General features: G+C 34.3%; 1 protein-coding gene across 4 annotated transcripts in view; it reads right to left on the minus strand.

Annotated features, from left to right (window-relative positions):
- zfh1 (Zn finger homeodomain 1) overlaps positions 1-23299 on the minus strand; it is a 358078-nt gene that overhangs the window by 12197 nt on the left and 322582 nt on the right. For all 4 annotated transcript variants that reach the window (XM_065350413.1, XM_065350414.1, XM_065350412.1 and 1 more), the window contains one exon: positions 12566-12846. In XM_065350413.1, the coding sequence (XP_065206485.1) occupies positions 12566-12846 (281 nt within the window). The remainder of the gene's footprint in view (positions 1-12565; positions 12847-23299) is intronic.

Here is a 23299-nt window from a genome sequence, read left to right on the forward strand (position 1 = left end):
TACAGAAGGTAATTCACAGCCCAATAAGTAATGATAGGTATAATTACTAATTAGGTTTCCTGACATTTCAAAATAATAGTCCAATGTTCATAAATTTGCATTAAAAAAAATCCCCCGCATATTTTTAAAAATTGGAGGGGCGAATGGGGCTCAATTCACAATGAATTAACATCCAAAAAATCAAAAAATTGTAATGACTTTATTGAAACGTTTCCCTTCGGAGAAAAAACTCCCTCACACGACTTGGGTAGATACAATTCTAAATTAGACTTTCATCTCAAAATCATATCTTTCAAAATTGACTCCATATGGGCCAATAAACAAATCCACGTTGAAAAAAATTCACTCCAAACACCACACTTGAAATATTCCTTTAATTTCTCATTCGTTACATTTTTTTTTTTTAATCCCACAACCTACCCTACCTATACACATTTATCAATCCATCATCGCAAACACTCGAACCAAAAATTAATCAAATTTCGCAAATTCGAATTTTGGCAATTCGTGATTAAAAATTCGCCATTTTGTTGCAAACGAAACGGTTGAAATATTGGAGAAAAAAAACGGTAAAGTTATTTCAAGGTTCGTCGTTAAATTTAACGTCGAACATATGCTATACGGAATTTTTTTTTTCAGACCATGAATTCCCTAACGTACAAATTATACCAAGTTGGAACGAAATTCTAAAGAAAAATATACGTATACAATACGATAGGATGTTTATTTTCAAACAGGTGTATAAAATGTAAAACCTCTTTGATTTATATTATCTACATGATGCTATCGCCTATCCTATCTTATTGTTTAAAGCTCGACGATTCGATAAAAAAGAATGAGAAAAAATTGACAGCGTAATTAACCACTCGCTCATTCGTTCGTATGTATTTCGAGACTTACCCATCTATAACCTGTAACCTGTCGTAGTATATTATGAGAATAAAACCATAACATCTCAGAGGGCAAACATCATCATCATCATCATCGCTACAATTATTATGTGAGACGAAAACTTCGTTTTCTACGACGACATATTTTCTAGATGTTAATTTAGCAACACTCACGTATATGTAGAATAATATTGAAAAAAAACTTCCATTAATCAATATGGCTACCAGAGATGCTGCCATTTTTACCACCTTGACTGAGATAACAAAGCGATAAAAAAAATTGTACGCGCGTTAATTTTTATAGAACATATTCTCACACAGTCAGATACATTCGAAGTGTTCATTATAGAGCGAAGTTTTTAAAATAAAGTATAAAAAGAAGGGAAATTCAAACACATTATGTATACCGTATTAGTATATAAGAACATAATAAGCGTGCTTATTAAATAATTACAAGTTCTCAATTTCGTGTCGTTTGCTCGGTCCAACAAAGACGAAGGGAACCCCAAAAGACCCCGCCATCACCAAACCTAGCCGAAGTAAAAAAACACATCTCGTAAATTAAACGTACCCCGAGTTAACACATTTTTCTTATATATCATTTTAAAAGCGAGAAAAAAAACTAATTACCAAAAATTACCCGAAGAATAACCCACAGATTTACCATCGTATAGTACATCGTTTGAATGGTTGGTTGGTTGGTTAAAAACTTACAAATGTGCGACACCGCAGAGCAGGTTCAGAGTTCAACCCTTAAATGAACATTAACACGCTTTAAATATCCTCGCTGCCTGATCCTCGACACCTCCACCACCCATCAATCGAGTTGCCGCGACTTTTTCGAATATCTACTCTACTCGCATCTCGGGATCAGAATCACCACATGCGGCGTTATTATCACGTGTAAAAATTTCAACACACAGAGGTCCTCCTGTCTTCTTCTGTGCTCTCTTTATGGCCGCGAGCGAGGACCGGAGGACGAGGCGACGTTATATACATTTTATCGAAACGCTTCAGCCTCGTTAATGACGCATCTGAAAACAACCTTATCAAATAACGCCCACGATATCCAATCGCTACGGTTACGGTTTTTTATTTTTTTCTAAACGGCTGTGTTCAGGTTCAACGGTAATATAGGTACCCCCCTTTTCCTCTCTCGTCATCGACAGAAAACAAGAGTAACAGGAGACCGAATACTCCATAGACAAAGAAGAAGATACGAAAGAAGAAAAAAAAGGCGGTAACGGCGCCACGTGTGGCCATATTACATCTTGTCTCCGTGTATCTAATATAGCGTTCGACGAGTAATTAAAAATCGTAAATTATTCGATCACAACGTTACTCTTCTCTCGGGCTACGAAATTAATGTGTAGTTGTGTACTCGTATTTTTCGTTCAATTTCTTCCTTTCTCGCACATAATAATAAGTACGACCGAGAGTAATCTATCGTCTAACTATTCCTCTTCTCGTCTCTTCCGCCTTACCATCCATAAACGCAATAAAACCGTCTAGTTTAACGTATGTATGTTCCTATGTTCTAGCGTATCGCATAGAATGTCTAGTGTAATATGCTCCGACGAATAATACGAGTTGACTTCGCAACGACATTATTCCAGATATTAACCATACTCCAGTCGTAGGTACCTATCACGTGAAAACCTACAATAAACGAATTACATAGATTGATCGATTGAAACGATCCTCCCGACCTCCGTTTCACTCCCTTCAATTTTACGCTACGTGATTTTATCAAAGTGTGGTCGTGTGTCGATTTCCAGGCGCTAGCTTAGGTGATTTTATTAACACCGTCAGGTAAACAGAGGCACGAGGGTGCGTTTTTTTTTCGAGTCGATGGCAACAGGAAAAGAACGTCGTCACGTCGACGTGTCGATGTCGTCCTAAAGCCACGAATATTTAACCAATTTACGTTTACACATACGCAGCCAGAGTGGGTAAATCCTGTTCTTACGTATCTAGGGATAGAGTAGGTGGTGCAGGTGTTTGGAGTTTTGCAATAGGAAATAAGGAGAATTTACACGAGGGTAGAATCAAGATGCTCAATACGATTAAGAAGTACACAGTAGTCCACGATGTTTTCTCAGCAGACAAGACTACCTATGCCTAGAGCAGAGCTACAAAATTGAAGGGGATAGAATTTTGAGAAAAAAATAATAAAAAATAAAAATGATGTAAATTTGAAGATTCTTCTCAGATTTCGGCTTAGCTGCCAGGAAAGTCGTGATTTCCCTCAAGTTCATGCTTATTTGAATATGTTTTTAGAAATAAGAAAAATGATGATGAAAAGCTAGATTGAATTTCATTTTTCCAATTTTGGCAAATGACCCATTATCTATAAAAAATATCGATTTTTTTTTGGTGAAATTGGGGTAGAAAGCTTAAACTTGGTTTACGTTCAATTTTTGATGTCCCAAATCGATTGGTGGACTTTTGAGCTTTTTAGAACTTCGGGTGCAGGAGATTTTTGGATTTTCTAGTTCTGAAAAAATTACCATAAGAGAAGCCAAAATGATTTTTTTTTCTTTACAAACATCGGGAGATTTAAAAATTACTAGTGTTCCAAAAAGGCTAAAAACTACGAAAAATTGATTCGGGAGATTAAAAATGGAACACAAATCAAACTTCAAGTTTTTTTATTTCGATTTCATCAATTATCAAATTTTGATTTTTTCATAAAAATTGAGCCAATTTTAAATATTGAAAAAGTCGCTAAAAATTTAGAAAAAACACCGATTTTAATGACGAGTACTTTAAATTTGATTTGGTTGCGTGAATGTGTGTGTGTGTAGATATTTGCAATGTTTTTCATAATTGCGTTCGCTCCAAAATTGTTCTTAGCTGATGGAAATACAGGGGTGGGCAAAAGTCAGCTTGCAAAATTTGCAAAAATTGAAAAATAAAATTTTCCACATTTCAAAAAGTTCTAGTAGTTTTTGGTCAAAAAATCAAAAACTTAAGCATCCTAGAAAAAAACTAATGACATTACGACGATTGAAAATCCAATTCTCCGCAATTTTAGTCACACCTATGTAATTTTTTCGTAGGACGCTTCGTTTCACCTCCAGATCGATTTTTATGAAACTCAGTTTGCAAATTTTTCAAAAATTCATTTAAAAAATTTTTACTTTACTCACAAAAACAAAAACTAAGCATCCTAGAAAAAAATTAATGCCATTAAGTCGATTGAAAATTTAACTTTCCACAATTTCGGTCAGGTGTAGTTTTTTTGTAGGCAGACGCTTCTTTTTGCCCACCCCTGTATGTATATTTTCTTTTTTTTTTGGGAGGGGGATTCGCCTAGAGAGGGTAATACTTGAACACAGTCCTGATGAGTACTAAAATTTGTCTATGGGTATGAAAAGTAATCAAAAAGATGACATAATGTACCCTATGTTGAGTTTTTTCTGAAATTGCATATATTAACCAGAAATTGAAGGATCTGCTGTTTCAAAATAATGTTCAAAAATTGAAATTTCTAAATTTTCAAAAATTCCAAATTTCTAAAAAAATTGTATTGATTGTCTGAACCTGTCTTTAAAAAGTTGCATTAGGATGAATACTTGATGAAAATTTTCAGAACGATTTCTCAACTAAAATTTCAGGTTAAAAGCCAACCCTTCAAGCATAAATGACGAAAAAAAAAAATCAATCAAAAATCTGCAGTCTTCGCTTCTTAATTTAGAATCGATTCACAAATCACAAAGCAATGTTTAAAAAAATATTTCAAAATTATTCCAATAGGCCATTTATCAAATCTTCGGAGCTTTTACTTGAAATGAAATCAAGAGCCCAGGTATTTTTTTCAAAGTCGAAAGTTGAATAGAAACAATAACAAATAATTTCAAAATCATCGAGCAAACAAAGAAACTCAGAAACTGTCAATAAATGCGTCAGTTTAATACGATAAAAATTCAACAGGTGAGATTGAGAAGATCCCTATCAGCTGGGTAGGGCTGTAAAAAAAGTGGCAAAACGAGCACTTTGCTCTATGCTTTTCAAAGGCGTAGCCAGGATTTCCTCAAGGAGGGAGCAAAACCAGATTTTTAGGCATAAAAAATCGAAATTAGGGGTAATTTTCTGGAAACCTATCGTAAGGTAAAATTACTGCTGGAGCGAATCGAGAACGAACATTTATAGGAAAATGGGTCCGAACAACAAAAAAAACGTCTATTTTTGCATGTTTTATTTCAAATTTTCGCTCGCAAGGGGAAGGGGAAACAATGGCCCCTTCACCACCCTTCGCTTCGCCACTGATGGCTTTTCCATGGAAATCTCAAGAAATTAAGGCAGCAACATTTTAATTTTTTCATTTCATTAAAAATCAATTTTTTTCCAAAAAGTTTGTTCATAAAATAATAATTAATATGTTACAGACGGATCGTTAGTCTATTTTCGACGAGAGTTTGTTCATAAATTAATAATTAATAAGTACAGACGAATCGTTATATCTATTTTCGACGAGACGATTTCAAAGGAGGAGGAGGGGGAGGAAGGGAGGACTGCACGTACTCTGTGTCCATTTTGGCTCCCATGGCTCTGCTTATCAATTTTCAAAACGACGAAAAAAATTTATCAGCAAGAAGGCCAGATGCTTTAAAATAACCTTAACCACATTTTACACTCTACGAAATAGCCATCACTCTGATTCGTTTAGTTTCCGTCAACAAAATTCCAGCAATCACGAATCATAACTTTTAGTCATTCAAATTAACGTGGAAAAATTATTACTAATGAGAACTTGGGGTACTTATTTCGATTTATTTGAACAGGCTGTTTTTAGAGTTTGAAAATATTGCCTAAAAAATTGTATTTAGGTACAATGTGAAGTGCATTTTTTATTTTCAAAATTGGACAGGGAGAGTCAGGTGATATGTTTCGGTTTACCTAACGAAATTTGATGTAATTTATTCCTCGCTGTTAGTTCAAGTTGTTCCCTTGTTAGACGTATTGGAACCTATTGTTTTAGACACTGGATGCATGTATAAAAGGATACCTTTGCCTATACAATATACACATAGGCTAGATATGTACAAATACGTATGTGTAGGCTGTAAAGCAGATTCGATGAAGAATCCATTTCATGGTTCTCGTGTGTATCTATGCAACGTTCGTACATATTGTATTATCTTTTGGCTTACATACGAGAGAGTGAGAGAGAACAAACACAATTAAGCAGAGACTGGCAAGACGTAAAGATATTTTCACACGTTTCCAAGTATGTATATAGGATGTAAAGAAAGCACCACATTAAGCACTCCCTTTCACTCAGCATATCCGCGATCATGTACCCTTTCTTCTGCCTTTTCGACGTCGTCGTCGGTGAGTACTGTGTACTACTCTATGCAGTCTCAGTACTTGGCGTATCTACCCGGTGGTGCAGTGTAATTACGTTAGGTCTACGTGGTGTATATATCAAGACAGGGCGATTTAAAAGCACTTACGCAGATGTACGAGTATATACGTAAACGTAAATACACATACGTATGTGTACTTTAAACTATATTATGCTACATATACGAGTACATACAAGACGCGACCAAGAAGAATAAGAGAAATTACAACCAAAGGGTTAATTACCCTGACGTCATCGAAATCGAATCTCATCTATCCCGCGGGAGGTGAATACCACTCCGAGCACATCTGGTAAAAACGTTCGTGGGAACGGGTTTGGAAAATTTACGGTGCAGATACCTTCTTCTTTTTTTTTCTGCTCTACGTTCAATAAGCTATATAGAAGGACGCCTGTGTACGTTAGTTTTTTTTCTCTAATATACTCGTACACATATTACATATACGAAAGAAAGGCGAATATACCCAATACCCCTGCTGCCCTACACCTTTTTTTGGTGCCGAAGACCGGGGGTGAGGTGCAAAGCGCGCAGGGACGAGGCTAGAAAATAAAAAATGACGTCTAGTACACATGTTGGAACACTTGTCATGTCGACGAATTAACTTTATATATCATCATCATCAACGTGGGGATTCGTGGGATATGGTATACGACACGGTAGAGAGCGGTAAAAAAAACACGTTGACTTGTCGAGTTGTCGTTTTTTGACTTTTTTTTTATATATATATACTCTAACAACTGGCAATAATAATAATAAAGATCTAACGATTATAACAGATGAAAGTAGGTGATAACGTACGAACGTTTATAATTTTTTGAAAAACTTTTCTTTCTCGAGAGTTCTCCAATATACGAGAGTAGATATGGCCGTTTGGGATGTTTTCGTTTTCCTTTTTTCCTCTGATAAGTATACTATCGCCCGCGAGGTAATTAAAAATTTATTTTACACGTTTTAAAATTATACTTTGTATAAGACGAGGCGAAAGGTGTGGAGGCGAATTCCGCGCATTTTTAACCGTTTTTAAATAGCTTGTTTTCTTATTAATATCGCCATCATCGTTGCCGTATATACTCGTAGTCGACTTTTTCGAAACTTTCCCTATAGCCTCGTCCTCGTCATCGTACTTCGTTCCATCTTTCGTCGTTTTATTAAATTTGAATTGATTTATGTTTATTTACGAACAGACGCGGTACGTTGTACGTTGTTGTGCAGATAGCTCGTCGATTGATGTGTTTCTTCTGCTCTCTCGTAAGTACATATAAGAGTAAGTTAAGTTGGCCATTCGCTGCGTCCTTTTGCAAAACTGCAAATGATACACGAACGTGGCTATATATGAGTTGATCGAATTTGTATATTTTATAACACTTCAACCGCTCGCGAATCAATCGATAATTCAAATTCGAATGTTTTTGGACACGTACCAAGTACCAATGAGTTTATATAGAGGTAGATAAATTGATATTTTTGGTGATTGCTGAGAGTATTTCGAGTCTCTGAAGATGGCACGTTTTTCGTGTAAAGAAACCAAACAAAGACGAATGGTACCGATGATGGAATCGTTTCTTCGCCTTTTTCAAAAAAAAAAGGGATTAAGATAATAAAAACAAAGCAGAGGTAACTCGGAAGGTTGTAAATTACCGATTTTCTATATCGTATACGAGCATGCTACAAAAACATGTGGCAGGTTTATTATAGGGTGAAAGCGAGCTACTCCATGGCTGCGTGAAGGTATTTTCAACGCGGATAGGGTACGAGGTACCTTTGTGTAAATGATGTTGATGATGATGATGATGATGATGCCGAGGTATTTTATTTTAGAACCACGTGAAATGTTTCAAGGTTAAAGGTTTTCAGAGGTGCCTGTGACTACCTACAAAGTATCATGGTGCCTAGTTTTACGAACGTTTTATATGTAATATGTATTTTGGAGATCGAGATACCTATACACGCGAAGTACCTACGTATTTTCGTGTTTATAATGAGCGTTTTGTTTGAAGAGTTTCGCGCCAAAATTACTCGTAGACCGGCTTACTTTTGAAGATCCGAATATAAAATTTTGATACCTATTTATTCAATTTAAAATTTAGCGAGCACTGAAAACAAATGATCAGTTCTTCGAAAAAAATATTCAAGCAGGACGAATCATTTCTGAAATAAATTTTAGTCCTAGATGGATCAATTGATGAGCTCCCAAGAATACGTACGAAACTTGAATTTTTTAAAATTTTGTCCTCCAAACCCGATTTTTCCTCTTCCTTTCTACAGTGACGACAATTTCTGCAGATCAAATAGATTTGTTGATTTTTGGAAATCGTTTAATGTGGAGGGGGAAGGAGAGGGAGAGGAAGGGCGTTTGAAAAAAAAATGAAATTAATAAGATTTTGATATTCTCGGTTCGTTTCCACCCAATTTGCAAGATGCCCATCTCGAAAAGCTATAATTTACTAGCGAATTCTAGAGTCACACTTCAAATTTGATCTTTTGACTGAACTATCCCCTCCCCTCCCCCCCACTCAAAAAAAAAAAAAAGAAATTCGTTTGAAAAGTTATAAACATAACGTTTTATTAGAAAACTATACAATTTTCAAAGAAAAATGACGAATTTGGGTTTTGAAAATTGACAAATTAATTAGGTTGATCACAAGGGTTTTTTATGGACGCTGTTTCAAAAAATTCATCTTTCTTAGAAATCAAAGCTGCTCATCTGAGACACTTGAACATTTTTTTTCTTTTTTTTTTCATAGGAACATATTTTTAATTGGAATACTTTTTAGTTGAATAATTTAAGAATTTATAGGGGAGAAATGAAAAAAGTTCGAGTCAAAAATTTAGTTTCCATAAAAAAAATTCGATATCTGTGTTTCGTTTTCGTAGGCGTTATTATAGTACATACCGTCTTATTGGCTTAAAACTTATCTGCTTTTCTTATTTTTTACTTCACAGAAAACTTTTTTCCTAACGAACGCAATTCATTTTTGTTTCTTGAATATGTAAAATTTTTCAAAGAATTTTGCCATTTTGTTTCACAAAACGAATCGTCCACGTTTCTGGATATTCTCATGTAATTTTGATAAGCTTTTATTTTTTCAGCATCACGACAATTTTTATATTTTTATACTGATCAATTTTCAAATAATTTGCCACAAATAAAGCATTTAGATCAAACTGTACACCAACTATGTACCAGGACATTTTTCGTAAACCAAAAACGTACACCTATTGAAAGTACATCTTGAAACCATTAAATACTTGAACCGAATTCAGGTGGCATTGACGATCCTGTGCGATGGTGAAACACTTGGCAATCGAACTACTCCAGCGAGTAATTTATCTATACTTTTTGTAAAGAATTCATTCGAGTACGCACCTTGGAATTTCTATTCTGTACTGGAATGAAAAGCAATAGGTCTAGGTCTACAGGAAATTCTGGGTGAGACGCTAAAATGTGAGGCATTTTTAGTTTGGCTTTACGTGTCCTTGGCGATATAATTAGGTAAATGCGACGTACATACATCGTGTGTAGACGATGACGAAACGATTTTATAAAAAGGCGTAAATTCCACACAGTTACTTACACATACCTACCTATAAGTAAGATTATACATACAAGATGTCTAGTTTTTTGGGTTTCCCATCCAGTTTAGGAAAAAAAATCCCACGAAAAGAGCTCAAATGAAATTTAACACTTGTAAATTCAAATTACGTAATCATTGGCACAATTTTCTAAAATCTGTTTCCAACTGTTCAAATCTATATTTTTTTCAATAATAAATAGATGTCTATTTTTTCGAGAACTGGAAAAATTCCAAGGTTAGCTGGAGTCTTTTAAAACGATATGAAATTAAATTTGGATTCAGCGAATCAAGGAACTCTCGATTTTCAAGTTTTTTCATCCTAAAATCTGTAATTTTACATAAAAAATTAAGCAAAACCCACGAATTTTGAAAAATTGAGCAAAATAACAATTTTAAAAAAATCCATTTTGGCACAGTTCAGCTCACTAAATTTTAATAGGTCAATTTTTTAAGTGAAATTTTTTTTTTCGAAATACGATTTTTGATGAAAAATTGCACGTTTCAGAATTCACAAATGGGTATACGATATTCAGAATTTACCTAAATTATCACGAAAATAATGAAAATTGGAGCAATTTGATTCGCTGAAAAATTTGAATAAATTGGACCATCCCTCTATTGGGGCAAAAAATAGCTTCAAGGAATTTTTATAGAAAAATATTTTCAAAAAATTAGAATTTTTGTGAACGCATAAGTGGAGGCATGGGGATTGCTCTGAAAATATCACAATCGAGTTTGGAGGTCAAAAATCTAAAAAAAAGTTGAAAAATTTGGGAACATTCAATTTCACACCACTTGACCAAAAAATGTCAAATTTCTAGAGGTCATCGCTAAAGTACCTATATTAAGATGGGAGGATGGCTCTAAAATTATTTTCTACCATTACACTCGATGTTAGAGAAAAGGATTTATGGGTCGATTTACCAACCTTAAGCTTTTTTATCCTGATGGATTGATCAAATTTGCATTTTTCATTTTCTAGCTGTTTCAAAAACAATTGTGTACCTATAGATACCCAAAAATTGATTGAAAGAGTCTGGAGAACAATTAATTCGTGTTTGTAGGAGTTAAATTCCATTTAGGCTTTTTCTGTGGAATTTCTAAAAAAATGAAAAATCCTAAATCTGCTGAAGGCTCCAGAAAAGCTCAAAACGACGAACACTGTCAAGTGTCAACTAATTTGTAATCAATTTTAGCAGCTAAAAATTGAGAGATGAGGGATTCTTTTCAGGTCCTCTTCTGTTTCAAATATCCAAATTATTTTACTTCAAATTGTTTCAAACCCATTTCAAAATCAAGTTCTGAAACACTCAATAGGTATATCTAATTCAAAGATATTGAACATTTTTTTTTCATTTCAAATCCTTTCAAAAAAAGCACCTGTAACCTTACCTACAATTTGTAAAATGAAAAATTCTTCAAAAAAAAAAAGGCAAGCAAAAAACTTGGAAACCTTCGCAATAAATGAAACAAAGCATTCATACTGGCGTAAGTAACGTATATGACCACGTTTATCATAATCTGGTAAAATTAGGGTTCAGATTTTGATAATTTAGGGTCACGACGGTGGACAAGATGAAAGATGGCGTGAACGTTTAAACCGCTAGAGGCTAGACAAATTGTAACAAGGGTTGAAATTCGTATATAGCATAACGTTTCCCTTTGGAAATACGTATTTACAGTTTCTATACTTACAATTCTAACAGGTTGGTGGACTGTACTGCACAGTCCACAGAATACAACCATCGCAGCATCATTCTTTCCCCAATAAACTATCTACAAAGTCAAAGGTATCAAAGCAAAGCAATAAGCACACATCTACACTCTTGACACACAAACATCAGTCCTATGGCCGCATGACTTGAATATGAAATCCAAAAAATCGAAGAAAAAATACACCCTTCGCAATTACCACGTTCTCTACAGCCTCTCTATAGTTTATTATCTTATACACCAAATACACCATAAAACATCATTAAACTCTAGTCAATATCCCCAAATTGTTGTCTAGATAATTTCCTATACGTCAAAAGGAGCGGTTAGCATTTACCTCGAACCCTCCTCAAGAGTTCATCTCACATATCGCCTTCCGACTCATTATTTATATAGGTGCGGTTACGTCAACACGGTTCTTTTCACCGTTTTAAATTACCCACGAAATGAAAATCTCTCTATATGTCTTGAAATCGATTCTACTTATAAGCCTACATGAGGCGCGAACAACGGCTATAGCCAAACATTCGACGTAATTAATTCGTCTCATCGTATACAGAGTGTTTCCTATATACTTTAGGCCTATATCTCCTATATAGTAAACGACAGTATAAAAAGGCACTAGACTCTCTTTGCGGTATAGATACAAAATAAACATCTAAAATCACTGCCACAAGTATAAAAATGTGTATCATGGCGTCAGTAATCTTCGACATGGGAACCCTTTAGCTTTACAGAATAAACCAAGGTTACTTATGTCTACGCCAAGATATCGATACAAATTCAATTTCCATTTTGTTCACGAGAAATATCGCCTTTATATGGTATAGGGTAGGCGTGTGTATCTTTTCACCTTAAATGTATCAACCAATCACACATCTTACCGAACACTGGGCAGGTAAGTTTACCTTCACGCACCTGCTGATTATACCTTTTCACTGCCTGTGGTAGGTCCATTCGAATTAAATCTACGCGTATAGGTAATAAAAGAAACGAAACGTGAACGAGTAAAACTTACCACTTGAGCATTAGGAGAATGGAGTTGCTCGTGTTTATCCAGCTGATCTCGGGTTGAGAATGCTGCATTGCATTGTACGCAAGGATAAGCGACTGGTCTATCGGGTCGACATATTTGTAAATGTTCTTTTAGTACATCGTACGATACGAAATTCTTAAAACAATGTGGACATTTCACAGCCGAAGAATAGTCCGACGATTCAGGTTCACCCGATGATGAATTGTCAAAAGGCAAACTCTCTTTAAATACAGGATTACTGGTCACCGAGGGTGTCAAAGGAACTGAAACACAATACAAAAATTTCATTAGGTTCGGTTATAGGTTAGATAGTAGGTAGAGGTAGGTAGGCAAGAGAAACCGACATATCAACATCCCAGGGTATACGTGCTCCTCTTTTTAGGAATTAATACCTATAAAAACACGTGTTTTTATTTTCTCTCTTCTAAACGCATTATACCTACGTACTAGATAGGCAAAAAAATAAACCTTGAAATACACCATTACAAAGGTATTTACACATCCGTAGGGGTTCGAAAAAAAAAAGAAAAGGTTCGGTATTATTTATACGTGAAGAAGAAAACCCTGTACTATCGAGTATGGACTATGGAATTCGAAAAGAATAGGGACACTGAAGAAATAAAGAGTCAGAAGAGGAAAAAGGTTTCCAAGAATTCGGCGATGGAAAAAACAAATCAATAAACAGGTGCGGCTTTTAACACGCATCTGACATTTTACGACGTTTTCAGGCCGAGGCGGATACACAGGACCACCCGAAGTACTCGTTGAAAAAATACGAAGGAACCATATACATATAGCCGAATCGGCGCGGCGTCCCTTACGACAAATTACAAATAAAAAAGGTAAAACCCCGCATCGCAGTGCCCGCTGTTAAGTGATTTTTCGTGCGAGAAAATTCAACCTCCAGCTCTACACACCGCGGTATACCTTTTTCTTTTAGTCATTATACGTTTTTGGACGAGGGTGTGACCGATATTAAATTACCAGCTAGAGTATCCCCAGCCTAAGTATATATTTTCGCTCATTTCTTGGCCTTTTTCTAGATACGAGCCGATGAAAAAAGAAAAAAAAAACGCCAATTAAGCGAATACAAATGGAAAATTTCCAACTACTTAAACGTTGCAGATTTAAAGCTCGTAAATTATACTACATCTATCGTATAGTTACGATGTAAGTTTTTTTTTCATTTTTTATTATTATTAATGAACACGTCGAGAAGTCGGCCAAATATTTTAATTTACACCTGAAAAGAACTTTTTATCGATGGGATGCCCCTGCAAAAGGCAGCGTGAACGCCCCCACGATCCTGTTCATCTTGAAATTTTTCTAACACCGAGAACACGTTTATTAAAACGTGAAAAATTATTCGTCGCTGACGAGCTTCGTTAGCGTATATGACCAGGCGATTATAAAAAAAACGTATTTTGGGCAGATTTTCAAAAAAGGACGATGAATTGCACAAGGTTATAGCCACGTTGAACGAAAGTTCAAGTCGACGTTGTACGTTGTCGTCTTTAAACGAAAGTAAAGAAACACTTCACATTTTGTACTGCCTACCTGTACAACTTCTTATCAACCCATAATTTATCAAAATGGTAGCCAAAAAATTTTATAGTTTTTTCAAAGAGCAGAACTATTTTCAAAATCAGTATAGGAACTTGACAATTTGATTTTGTTTCAAAGGAGATGAAATCGTGATTTTTCAACGTGTTTCATTCTTCAAATTTCCTCGTTAAAATTGAAATCCAAGCTGCACTAGGTATATTTTTCAAGTACTGAATAATCGAACTCCTCTTCCCCATATATGACAATATTTCATCATTTTTCTCATTTTTCGTCCAAGTTAAGATTGAACGATGCTCTTGAATCTCCAATTTCTCCTCCCACCCTTCCTACTCAACATACTTAATAATTCTTGTACTTTCCACAGGTTTGTAATGCTAATCTATTTGCAAATGCTTCAAAAATGATTTCAGATATTCTCCAACACATGACGTGTTACCACGAAACCTATATACGCTTTCGTTTTTCTAATAATTTTTAAATACATTCTACGGGTAAGTGATTTTTTTGAGTTAACCATAAGCATTTCCGCTGTACCTAATTCCAAAAAGTCAATTTTATTTTTTGGAAAACATCTTGAAAACTGAGCTTTTCATCAAGAAAACCAATGGGACATTTCAGATAGAAAATTTTATAACCTAATATAATTTTGGTTCTATTAATTTTTTTTGTAGGACCCTTTGCTCGCCCAAAAAGTCGATTTTTTAAAATAAATTTAATGTTCACTTTTTTGTCATAAAAATAGACTTCCTACAAAAAAAAAATCAATTTCATCGAAAACAACGAGAAAAATGTGTGAAAGGAAAATTGTAGGCCATGAAATTACCTTTTTTTGTAGAAAGCTCAGTTTTTGAAATATATTTTGTGACAGAAGATAAAAGATGAAGACTTATACCTACCTACCTATTTATGAAACTTGAAGCAGAAATATCTCAAAAACAACGTTTCCTACAGAAAAATAAAAAATTGGTCTTCAATGATGGATGCTCGGTTAACCCAGGAAATCGAATTTTACCACCAAAAAGATGGCAAAAATGGGAATAAATTACCAGCTAAAAATTTAGTTTTGAGGAGAAACCTTATACGTTGGAGGTATCCTAACTGATGAAATCAAGAGAGTACTTGAAAATACACCACCAAGCCAGACAGGCCCTCAGTTTCATTCAATCAAGAATAAAAAATTTAAATGAGCCCATTTTCCATTCAAAAAAAAAAAATCAAAATTTCGATCTAAAATTGTGGTAAAGAGCCAGAATTTGGTTCGTGTCTTATTTTCAAATCGACTGGTAATAATTTCAGGACGTTCTGGAGCCTCCAGTTGGTTTCTCAGAATTTTCCATGTATGAAAAAATGTCATTAAACGAGTCAAAATGAAATTCAGCGACTGTATTAACTCGGATTAATAGTTTTTGTGGATCATTCAATGGATTTTACTATCAATTTTCAAAATTCATTTTTGTCCGTTTCATTTTTTTTTTTTCAAAAAAAAAACACCAAAGAAAGTTTTGGATTTGAACAAGTAGAAATGAATTTGAAAATTTTTCAATAAAATTGATCGAGATGATTACGAATAAAGTTAATTCGAGATTATAGATTCTGGGTTTTATTTTGGACGTCTTTATGCCTATACTTAGGTATACTTTTCCTGAACTGTGAAATCCAAAAATTCACTGGAGTCTCTAGAACAGCTCGAATTACCATCAATCGATTTTGAAGGTCGAATATAGGGTATATAAACCAAATTTCAGTTTTTCACTTCAATTTGGTCAAAATTTTGATTTTAATTTTCTTGGGAAAAGAGCTATAAAAGTCAAGTTATCGGAAATTTACTAAAAACCAAACAATTTTTTGAGCAGGTAGTTTAAAATTTTTTCTGTTGGTTGGGATTCCCTCCTTCTATTTTCTTGCAAGGAGATGGGATTTCATCTCTAACATTTTCTCATCTAAGTAAGAAATTCAACTTATAAGCCATGATCAATTCCTCTCCCACCTTTTGAAGTTGGCGAGACGAGGAAAGAGATTTGAATCATTCGCATTCAATTTTAAAATCCAAAGATACAGCGGAAGGGGGGAGGGTGTAGAAGTGAACAACATGTGACTCGAATTTTTCATCTTCATAAATCAATTTTTCTTTCATTAATGATGAGATTCTAGTATGTACAGTTACTAAACTTACATATTTCAAGACACCTTCAACTTAGCATTCGCAGATGGTTAGATGGATGTTTTTTTCACTAATTTAACATTTCGAAACTTTCATAAAGCCCTCCATCATGAGGCAGACATGTGTGGGAAATACATTTCGTATTTTTAAAATTTACGATATTAAGTTGAAGAACAATTCACTTCTTTTTCGAAAGAAATATCCGAAGAAAAATTTCATAAGCCTACTCAAATTTTCCGTTGCTTGAAAATTCTTTTTTCATAATTTTCAAATTGAAAAAAAAAATCTTTAGTGCCAAATGTAAAATAGGCTACGAATTCTAAAATTCGAAGAGACGCAATTTGCTAAAAAAAAAAAAAAAGTCGAATTTTCCTCTCCACTGCGAAAACACACTACGATTTTGGCAGAGTACAAAGTACAGCCTTCTTACACTTTTACCTACCTGTGTGTGCAAGTCTTCGAGCATTGGTCGAGCTCTAAGTATAGGTGATTACAGGTGGAACCAATCGAAAAAGACATCAGCACAGGTAAAAGAGCAGTTCACGGGGACAGGTGTGTCGGCCAATAGGATTGAAGGCGCGTTTGACGGTTTGCGTTTCGCCGACGAGCTCAGGTAAGATGCACGCCCATGTAAACGAAAGGTGAAAACGCGCATACTCCATAATTCTTATGGCTTGGCGACGCGTATACGAGCAACGGTGTTTGGGAAACCACTCCCTGTAACACCTGCTTTGATCACCTGCCGGGTACGTACCTATTTTTTCGCGCAACTCGCTGCAGAACTGCAAAGGCTATACGTGAAAGCCTTTGGAATCGATTCGAGAACCGAGAAACCTATGCGAGATATGGTTGGGATTTCTCATTTTTATATTTTTCAATTTGATTCTGTCTATTGATGGCTTCCTTTTAAAAATATCGTAAAGAATTAATTTTTTACAGGCCCCTATAAAAGGTATATCTACGTACATAGAAAAAGGTCGCCTTTTTTTACTACATACCTAGTACCTACAATATAGGTACTGGTACGTATAGATTACCTAATTTGTTTAAAAGATTTACTGTACCTATTTTTTCTATTCTCTACATCCGACATGTTTTGGGAGTATTCCAGTAAATCGTATTTTTTTAACGACAAGCACGTTCTTCAAGGCTTTGTCCTTGAAGGTTTGAATTTCTTATACATAAAGACGCGTAAAAGGATCGAAAATGAAGAAAGGTGATAATGAAAAACATGCTCGGATCTTTTGTTCAGAGGTTTTTTTTCACGCTTTTTCTATTTCGAGTACCTTTAGAATTAGTAACGGTACTGAAACAAATTACCTCGATAAAGGTGAAGATAAGGGGAGGAACATGGTGAGCTCTTATCAACACTCAATTCAAGGTTGACTCTACAGGGATTGTAAAAACACCAATAGTTTGGTGTTTTCTCCCATTCATCCTCAATGAAACTTTACAAAAAAAGGTATTTAACCATGTGAATTTCGGTGATAATTAGTTCGAAAGGAATTGAAAAAAGATTTCAAATCATGTCATAACTGTTTGTTTTCAGATAAGTTCGCAATTCCTTAAAGAATAACGGAACCTTTTTTGTATGAAATTGTACGAAGTGAAAAAGAAATCTATCATTTAAAATCTAAAGTAAATAAGGTTTATTCTCTTTATTCAAACGAGTTATTTAAAAAAAAGCCAGTAAAAATTCAAAACTGGTTTTTCTCGAGATATTCAGAAAAAATGATGAAAAACAAAATGTCTTGGGCTAAAAACTGCATTCAAAGTCAAATTGATTATATACCTATACTAGTTAGTAGGAACTTGTTTAAATGATTGATTTTAAGGTGAATCGTAGGTAGACCTTTATCTTACGAAAAACCAACGTATAAAAATATGCGTTACAATATTTTCCTCGTCATTCTCATATACGAGAATCAACACAACCATCATATAATCATCATCATCACCACCGTCATCAACAAACGTAATATAATGGTGAAATTTGAAATTTCTCTCACTCTCTCTTTTTCTTATATACTTCAACCAACATTTACATTATGTGAATTAGCTAATCAACGAAGCACATATTATTAAAACATACCACCCACGATAGTTTCACATCTCAAGAATATATAAGAAGCTATTTATCCGCGAACATGGCCCAACGAATTCATCTTTATGCGTCCTCACTCCTCATGCCTCTCACACCGGTCATCATGATTTTCATTGAAAAACACCATATCGCACGCGTCGTCGTACATCTTCGCAAGCCTACGTTTACTATATTGACCTCATTTTCGAAATAATTTGTCATCTCGATGTACTTCCAGAGATGAAAAATTTCTATTGTATAATTTGGCCGCTTTCCACGCTACCGAAATGGACGCAAAAAATACGATTAATTTGGTCCGCGGTGATTTTTTATCATAAGTACCTAATCTGGATGACAGCGTTAATTACCTATCACCTTTATACGTATACCTCTATCACGCATACTCGTATACATATTTTCTCTTTCATATACACAACACATAATAATGCTGGGAGTCATGGGAGTATCTCTAGATATGTATATAGTCTCTACTACATATTATAGGTACCTATGTGAATAGGAAATTTCAGAGGTTAAACAAGTTGACGATGAGACAGTTGAGTTTCAAGAGGATGCCAATTTGGCAAGTTTATTTTGGCTGAAAGATTTTCATAAGTGCTTTGGAAAGAGAACTCGAGTTGTACTGTGAGATGTTTTGGTGCTTAATAATCATTCATAATTGACCATTATACCTATTTACAGATGGCCACTGGTGTAATGTCAGGATTTATGGAATTTGTAATTACCACGTAACGTAGCTTATAGGCGAACCGGTTGTAACCGGTAAATTTATGGAATTGGAAATTGATTAAAACGGTGTGTTTGGGAACTACAGTCACGTGTTGAATCTTCAGCACACAATTGAATAAAAATATATGTTTGTTGAAATGTAAGAATTCGAGCAAGAGAAATGATGATGCAAGCAAAAAGGTAGGTAAGTGAGTTTTTATCAGTTATTACCTACTTGAAGCCTCGAGGATTTATCAAGCAATTGAATAAAATTTATATTGAATTACTTATCAGATTTTGATGATAGGAATTATCAATCAGGAGATAATGGATATTATCAAAAAAGTAGGTAAGTATGGTATCCTTTATTAATATTATCAAAAGGTATAGATGTGTACTAGTAGTTATTATGTACTTGGAGGAGTGTTTGATGATAAGAATTATCAGTGAGAAAAGATAGGCAGGTAATGGATATTATCCAAAGGTAAAAGTGTGTATTATCAGTTATTACAGACTTGGAGGATAATTTGGCATTGGCAAATGACTTTTTAGTTTTTATTGAGTTGTCAGGTTTTGATAATAAGAATTACTTATTAATGAAGAGATAAGATAACTTATCAAAACCGTATTATAGGTAAGTATTATCAGTAAATTACTTGGAGGATAATTTGGCATTGGCGAATGATTTTTTGTTGAGTTGTCAGGTTTTGATAATAAGAATAATTAATGAAGAGATAACTGGTATTATCAAAAAGGAAGGCAAGTATCATCACTTATCAGTTACTTATTACGTACTTGCAGAAGGATAATTTGGCATTGGCAAATGACTTTTTATTGAATTGTCAGGTTTTGAATTTTGATAAGTTAGGAATTTATCAATGAAATAATGTACTTATATTATCAAAAAGTAAGTACTTACATTATCTTTTATTACTCGAATGATCATTAGGAAATTAACTTTTAAATGAATTATCACTCAGGTTTTTCTGATGGCAGATTATCATTAAAGAGACAAACAGATATGTACATATCACCAAGTGACGATTAATAAGTACCCAAACAGCAATATCTTTTTGTTCGTACTTACCATTTGTGGTATCTAACAACTTTTTTTTAAATCACTACTTTTTCAATACATTTTGTAACATATAATTTTCAAAAAGCTCTCCACTCGATCCCCCCCCCCTTCCACACACACACACACACACACACACACACACACAACACAAAATTAACATCTTCACTAGAAAATTTTCAAAAAAAAAATGAAATTGGAAGGCAATTTGTATACAAAATACCTATTTTTTAATTTCATCAAAAATAAACTTTTTTTCAATGATTTGAAGGGTTTTGTTGCGCGTTTGGATTTTTAGGTACATTTTTTCACTACATTTTTGACTAAATTCGCTACTTTTTCACTACTTTCACTACCCATTTTTAAAATCACTACTTTTTCTCTTTTCAATACCTGATAGATACCCTGGCATCTAACGGATTTTTTTTGAAAAAATCATTACTTTTTCACTACCTGTTTTCTCCACCCTTTTTTCAACCAAATTTTCAGAAAGCTCTCCACAGCTCTCCACTCAACCCCCCCCCCCCCACACACACAAACACAAAACAGAAAAATTTTCAAAAAAATTAAAATTGGAAGAAAATTTACCGGCTTAACTTATGTCACGTATTCCAACACTGTTGCCAATTTCATCAAAAATACACTTCATTTTTTTCAACAATTTGAAGGTTTTTGTAGTGCGTTTAAATTTTTTCATTTTTTTTACAACTTTTTAAAACTAAATTTACAACTTTTTCACTACTTTCACTACTTTGTTAGATATTATTTTTCTCATAAAATTTTCTTATGAAAATATGTAGGAGTATTGTGCAAAATGTCTACAGTAAATTTGATTTTCTAGCAGGAAAGATCCATTTTTATTAGTTTTTCAATTTTCTAAAAATTAGGTAGGTACTACTAGATGCACTGCACATTTTTCTGAAAAGTATGAAAAAATTGAAAAACCAATCAATGAATCCGGCAGGGAATTGAATTTCCAGGGAAACTGTTATTTGCATGTGAGTATATAAGTATGCTCTTTTTTGAAATTATTGAAATTTAAAATTTATCACAGGAAGAGCACTTACGAATTGGCTCATTATATTGGGAATGAAGTTACCATGTACCTATATGTACTTGATGAAATCATAATGAACAATCAAGTTTACAAATCTGAACGATAGTAATCAATAATCATGATCCGATAAGCTCATCAATACTTATGATTTTGATGACTTCTCATCAAAATGTCATTTTTACAATTATTTCGAAAAAGATATATAGGAACTGTACTCCTGATTTGGAATCTTTGCTCCCTATACAACATCCAATCAAACCTCAATGAGGTAATCTTGTACACAGGTAATCAACCCTTAACCAGGCAAAATCGCTGGCAAAATTTTATGTTTTATCACGAAAAATAAAAATAAACTTCCAACGTCACCATCACAATCATCATCATCATCATCATCTTGATCTACAACAGAGGGGGCGATAACGATGACCATAAATTAGGTTATTCTTTTCTATTTTTTTTCTCTCGCTCTTGGTTTTATACGTACATACGAATGGTAAGGTACACGGTGAAAATATATAGGAGAGGGCCTATTTATAATGGCATCTTTCGTATATTTCACGGTGTCCATAACTCTTTACGAACATAGTATAGTCGCATTTTTATTTAATTTATATCGCGCTAATGACTGAAGTATATTAACGCTTCAGTTCTCTGTAACATCTGTCACTTTGCATGTTTAACTGTCATATGTTTATAAACACCGGAATTTTACGCCGTTTTGCGTTTTACAATGCTAGCTTCTAAGTTATGCGAACCGTGCAACGAGTCGTGAAAAAAAAGAACCCAGCTTTTCTGCAATTTTTCATGTCCTATACTTGAAAATGCTTATGGCAGTTTTTCACGACCATGTTGCGTTTAACTGGTAACTGGTTTTTCTGCTGCGACATCGACAGTCGCAGGTATACCAGAGGAGCGCCATTTTGTTTTTTTTGGCCAATTTATAGTTCGTGATTAAAAAAGAAGAAGAAATACCGAGATAATTGACCTTTTTCTTTTTCGCCGATGTGTATACGTAGACGTACCAGCATCATCGCGCGGCGAAGAAGTATGTTATCATCAGGAAAATAAGACCTCAAAGTTCTCAAGACCTATCTGTTAACCTTTCGCGTTAACCGTTCTGTGCGTAGTAATTTGTCCGTAAACACGTTATTAAAACTCATTTAAATAATTGTCGACATGCGAAGCTATTAAGAAAACTAACCTTTTTGTTGGGCTAATAAAATTTTTTAAGATGTGTCTTTCTTTTCCTTTATATACGCGCTGCTGTATACGCTTTTCGTCTTGGTATATTTACTGTCGTGTACGGTATATACGTAATTAACACCAATCGCACAAATTTCAATTCGTATGCCCGACAGGGGTTAACAAAACGCGTGAGAAACTTTCCCCCTCGATTTACAACAACTTTAGCGCCCTTTTACCTTCTCCTTTGGTTGGATGGAGGCTTTAACACCATGTTGGGCTTATTTATGTGTAGGATCTATTAAACACAACATTGCGACGACTTGAAATTCATACCGAATTCTTCGTTGTTATTTTTAATTAAGTCACGTGACTCTGTTAAATAATTAATCGACTTAATTGAAGGTTAATAGATGCGGGAATAAGGATGAATATTACTCGATTCAGTTCTCTATTGCAAATTTTTTCGATACGGAATTCATCATTGCAGAAAATTCCAGAGGTGTACTCGCAGATGTTGGTTTAGTGAAAGGGAAAGGAAAATAGGGGAGACTATTGCATTTCGTGTTTACTTTTGCGCCTGAAAACAGGTAAGTATAGGCAACTTATTCCACTTACATGATTGACGTCTGTTTAAAAATAACGAAAAGTGAAATCAAACGTAAAAGAGGATAGCACCTTTGCTGGGAACTGTATTTATGCTTCCGAGTTACTCAAAAGACGCAATTTTTTTCCAACTACAAAGAAAGGGCCTATAAAGCTTGAAAAATTTCATCTATCAAGAGTTAATGGATTTTTTAGGAGCTCGAATTTCAAAAATATTCACAATAATATTTTTTCACAGACGCGTTGGTTTTCCACTT

This window comes from Planococcus citri, chromosome 2, assembly GCF_950023065.1.
Source record: "Planococcus citri chromosome 2, ihPlaCitr1.1, whole genome shotgun sequence".
Lineage (NCBI taxonomy): Eukaryota > Metazoa > Arthropoda > Insecta > Hemiptera > Pseudococcidae > Planococcus > Planococcus citri.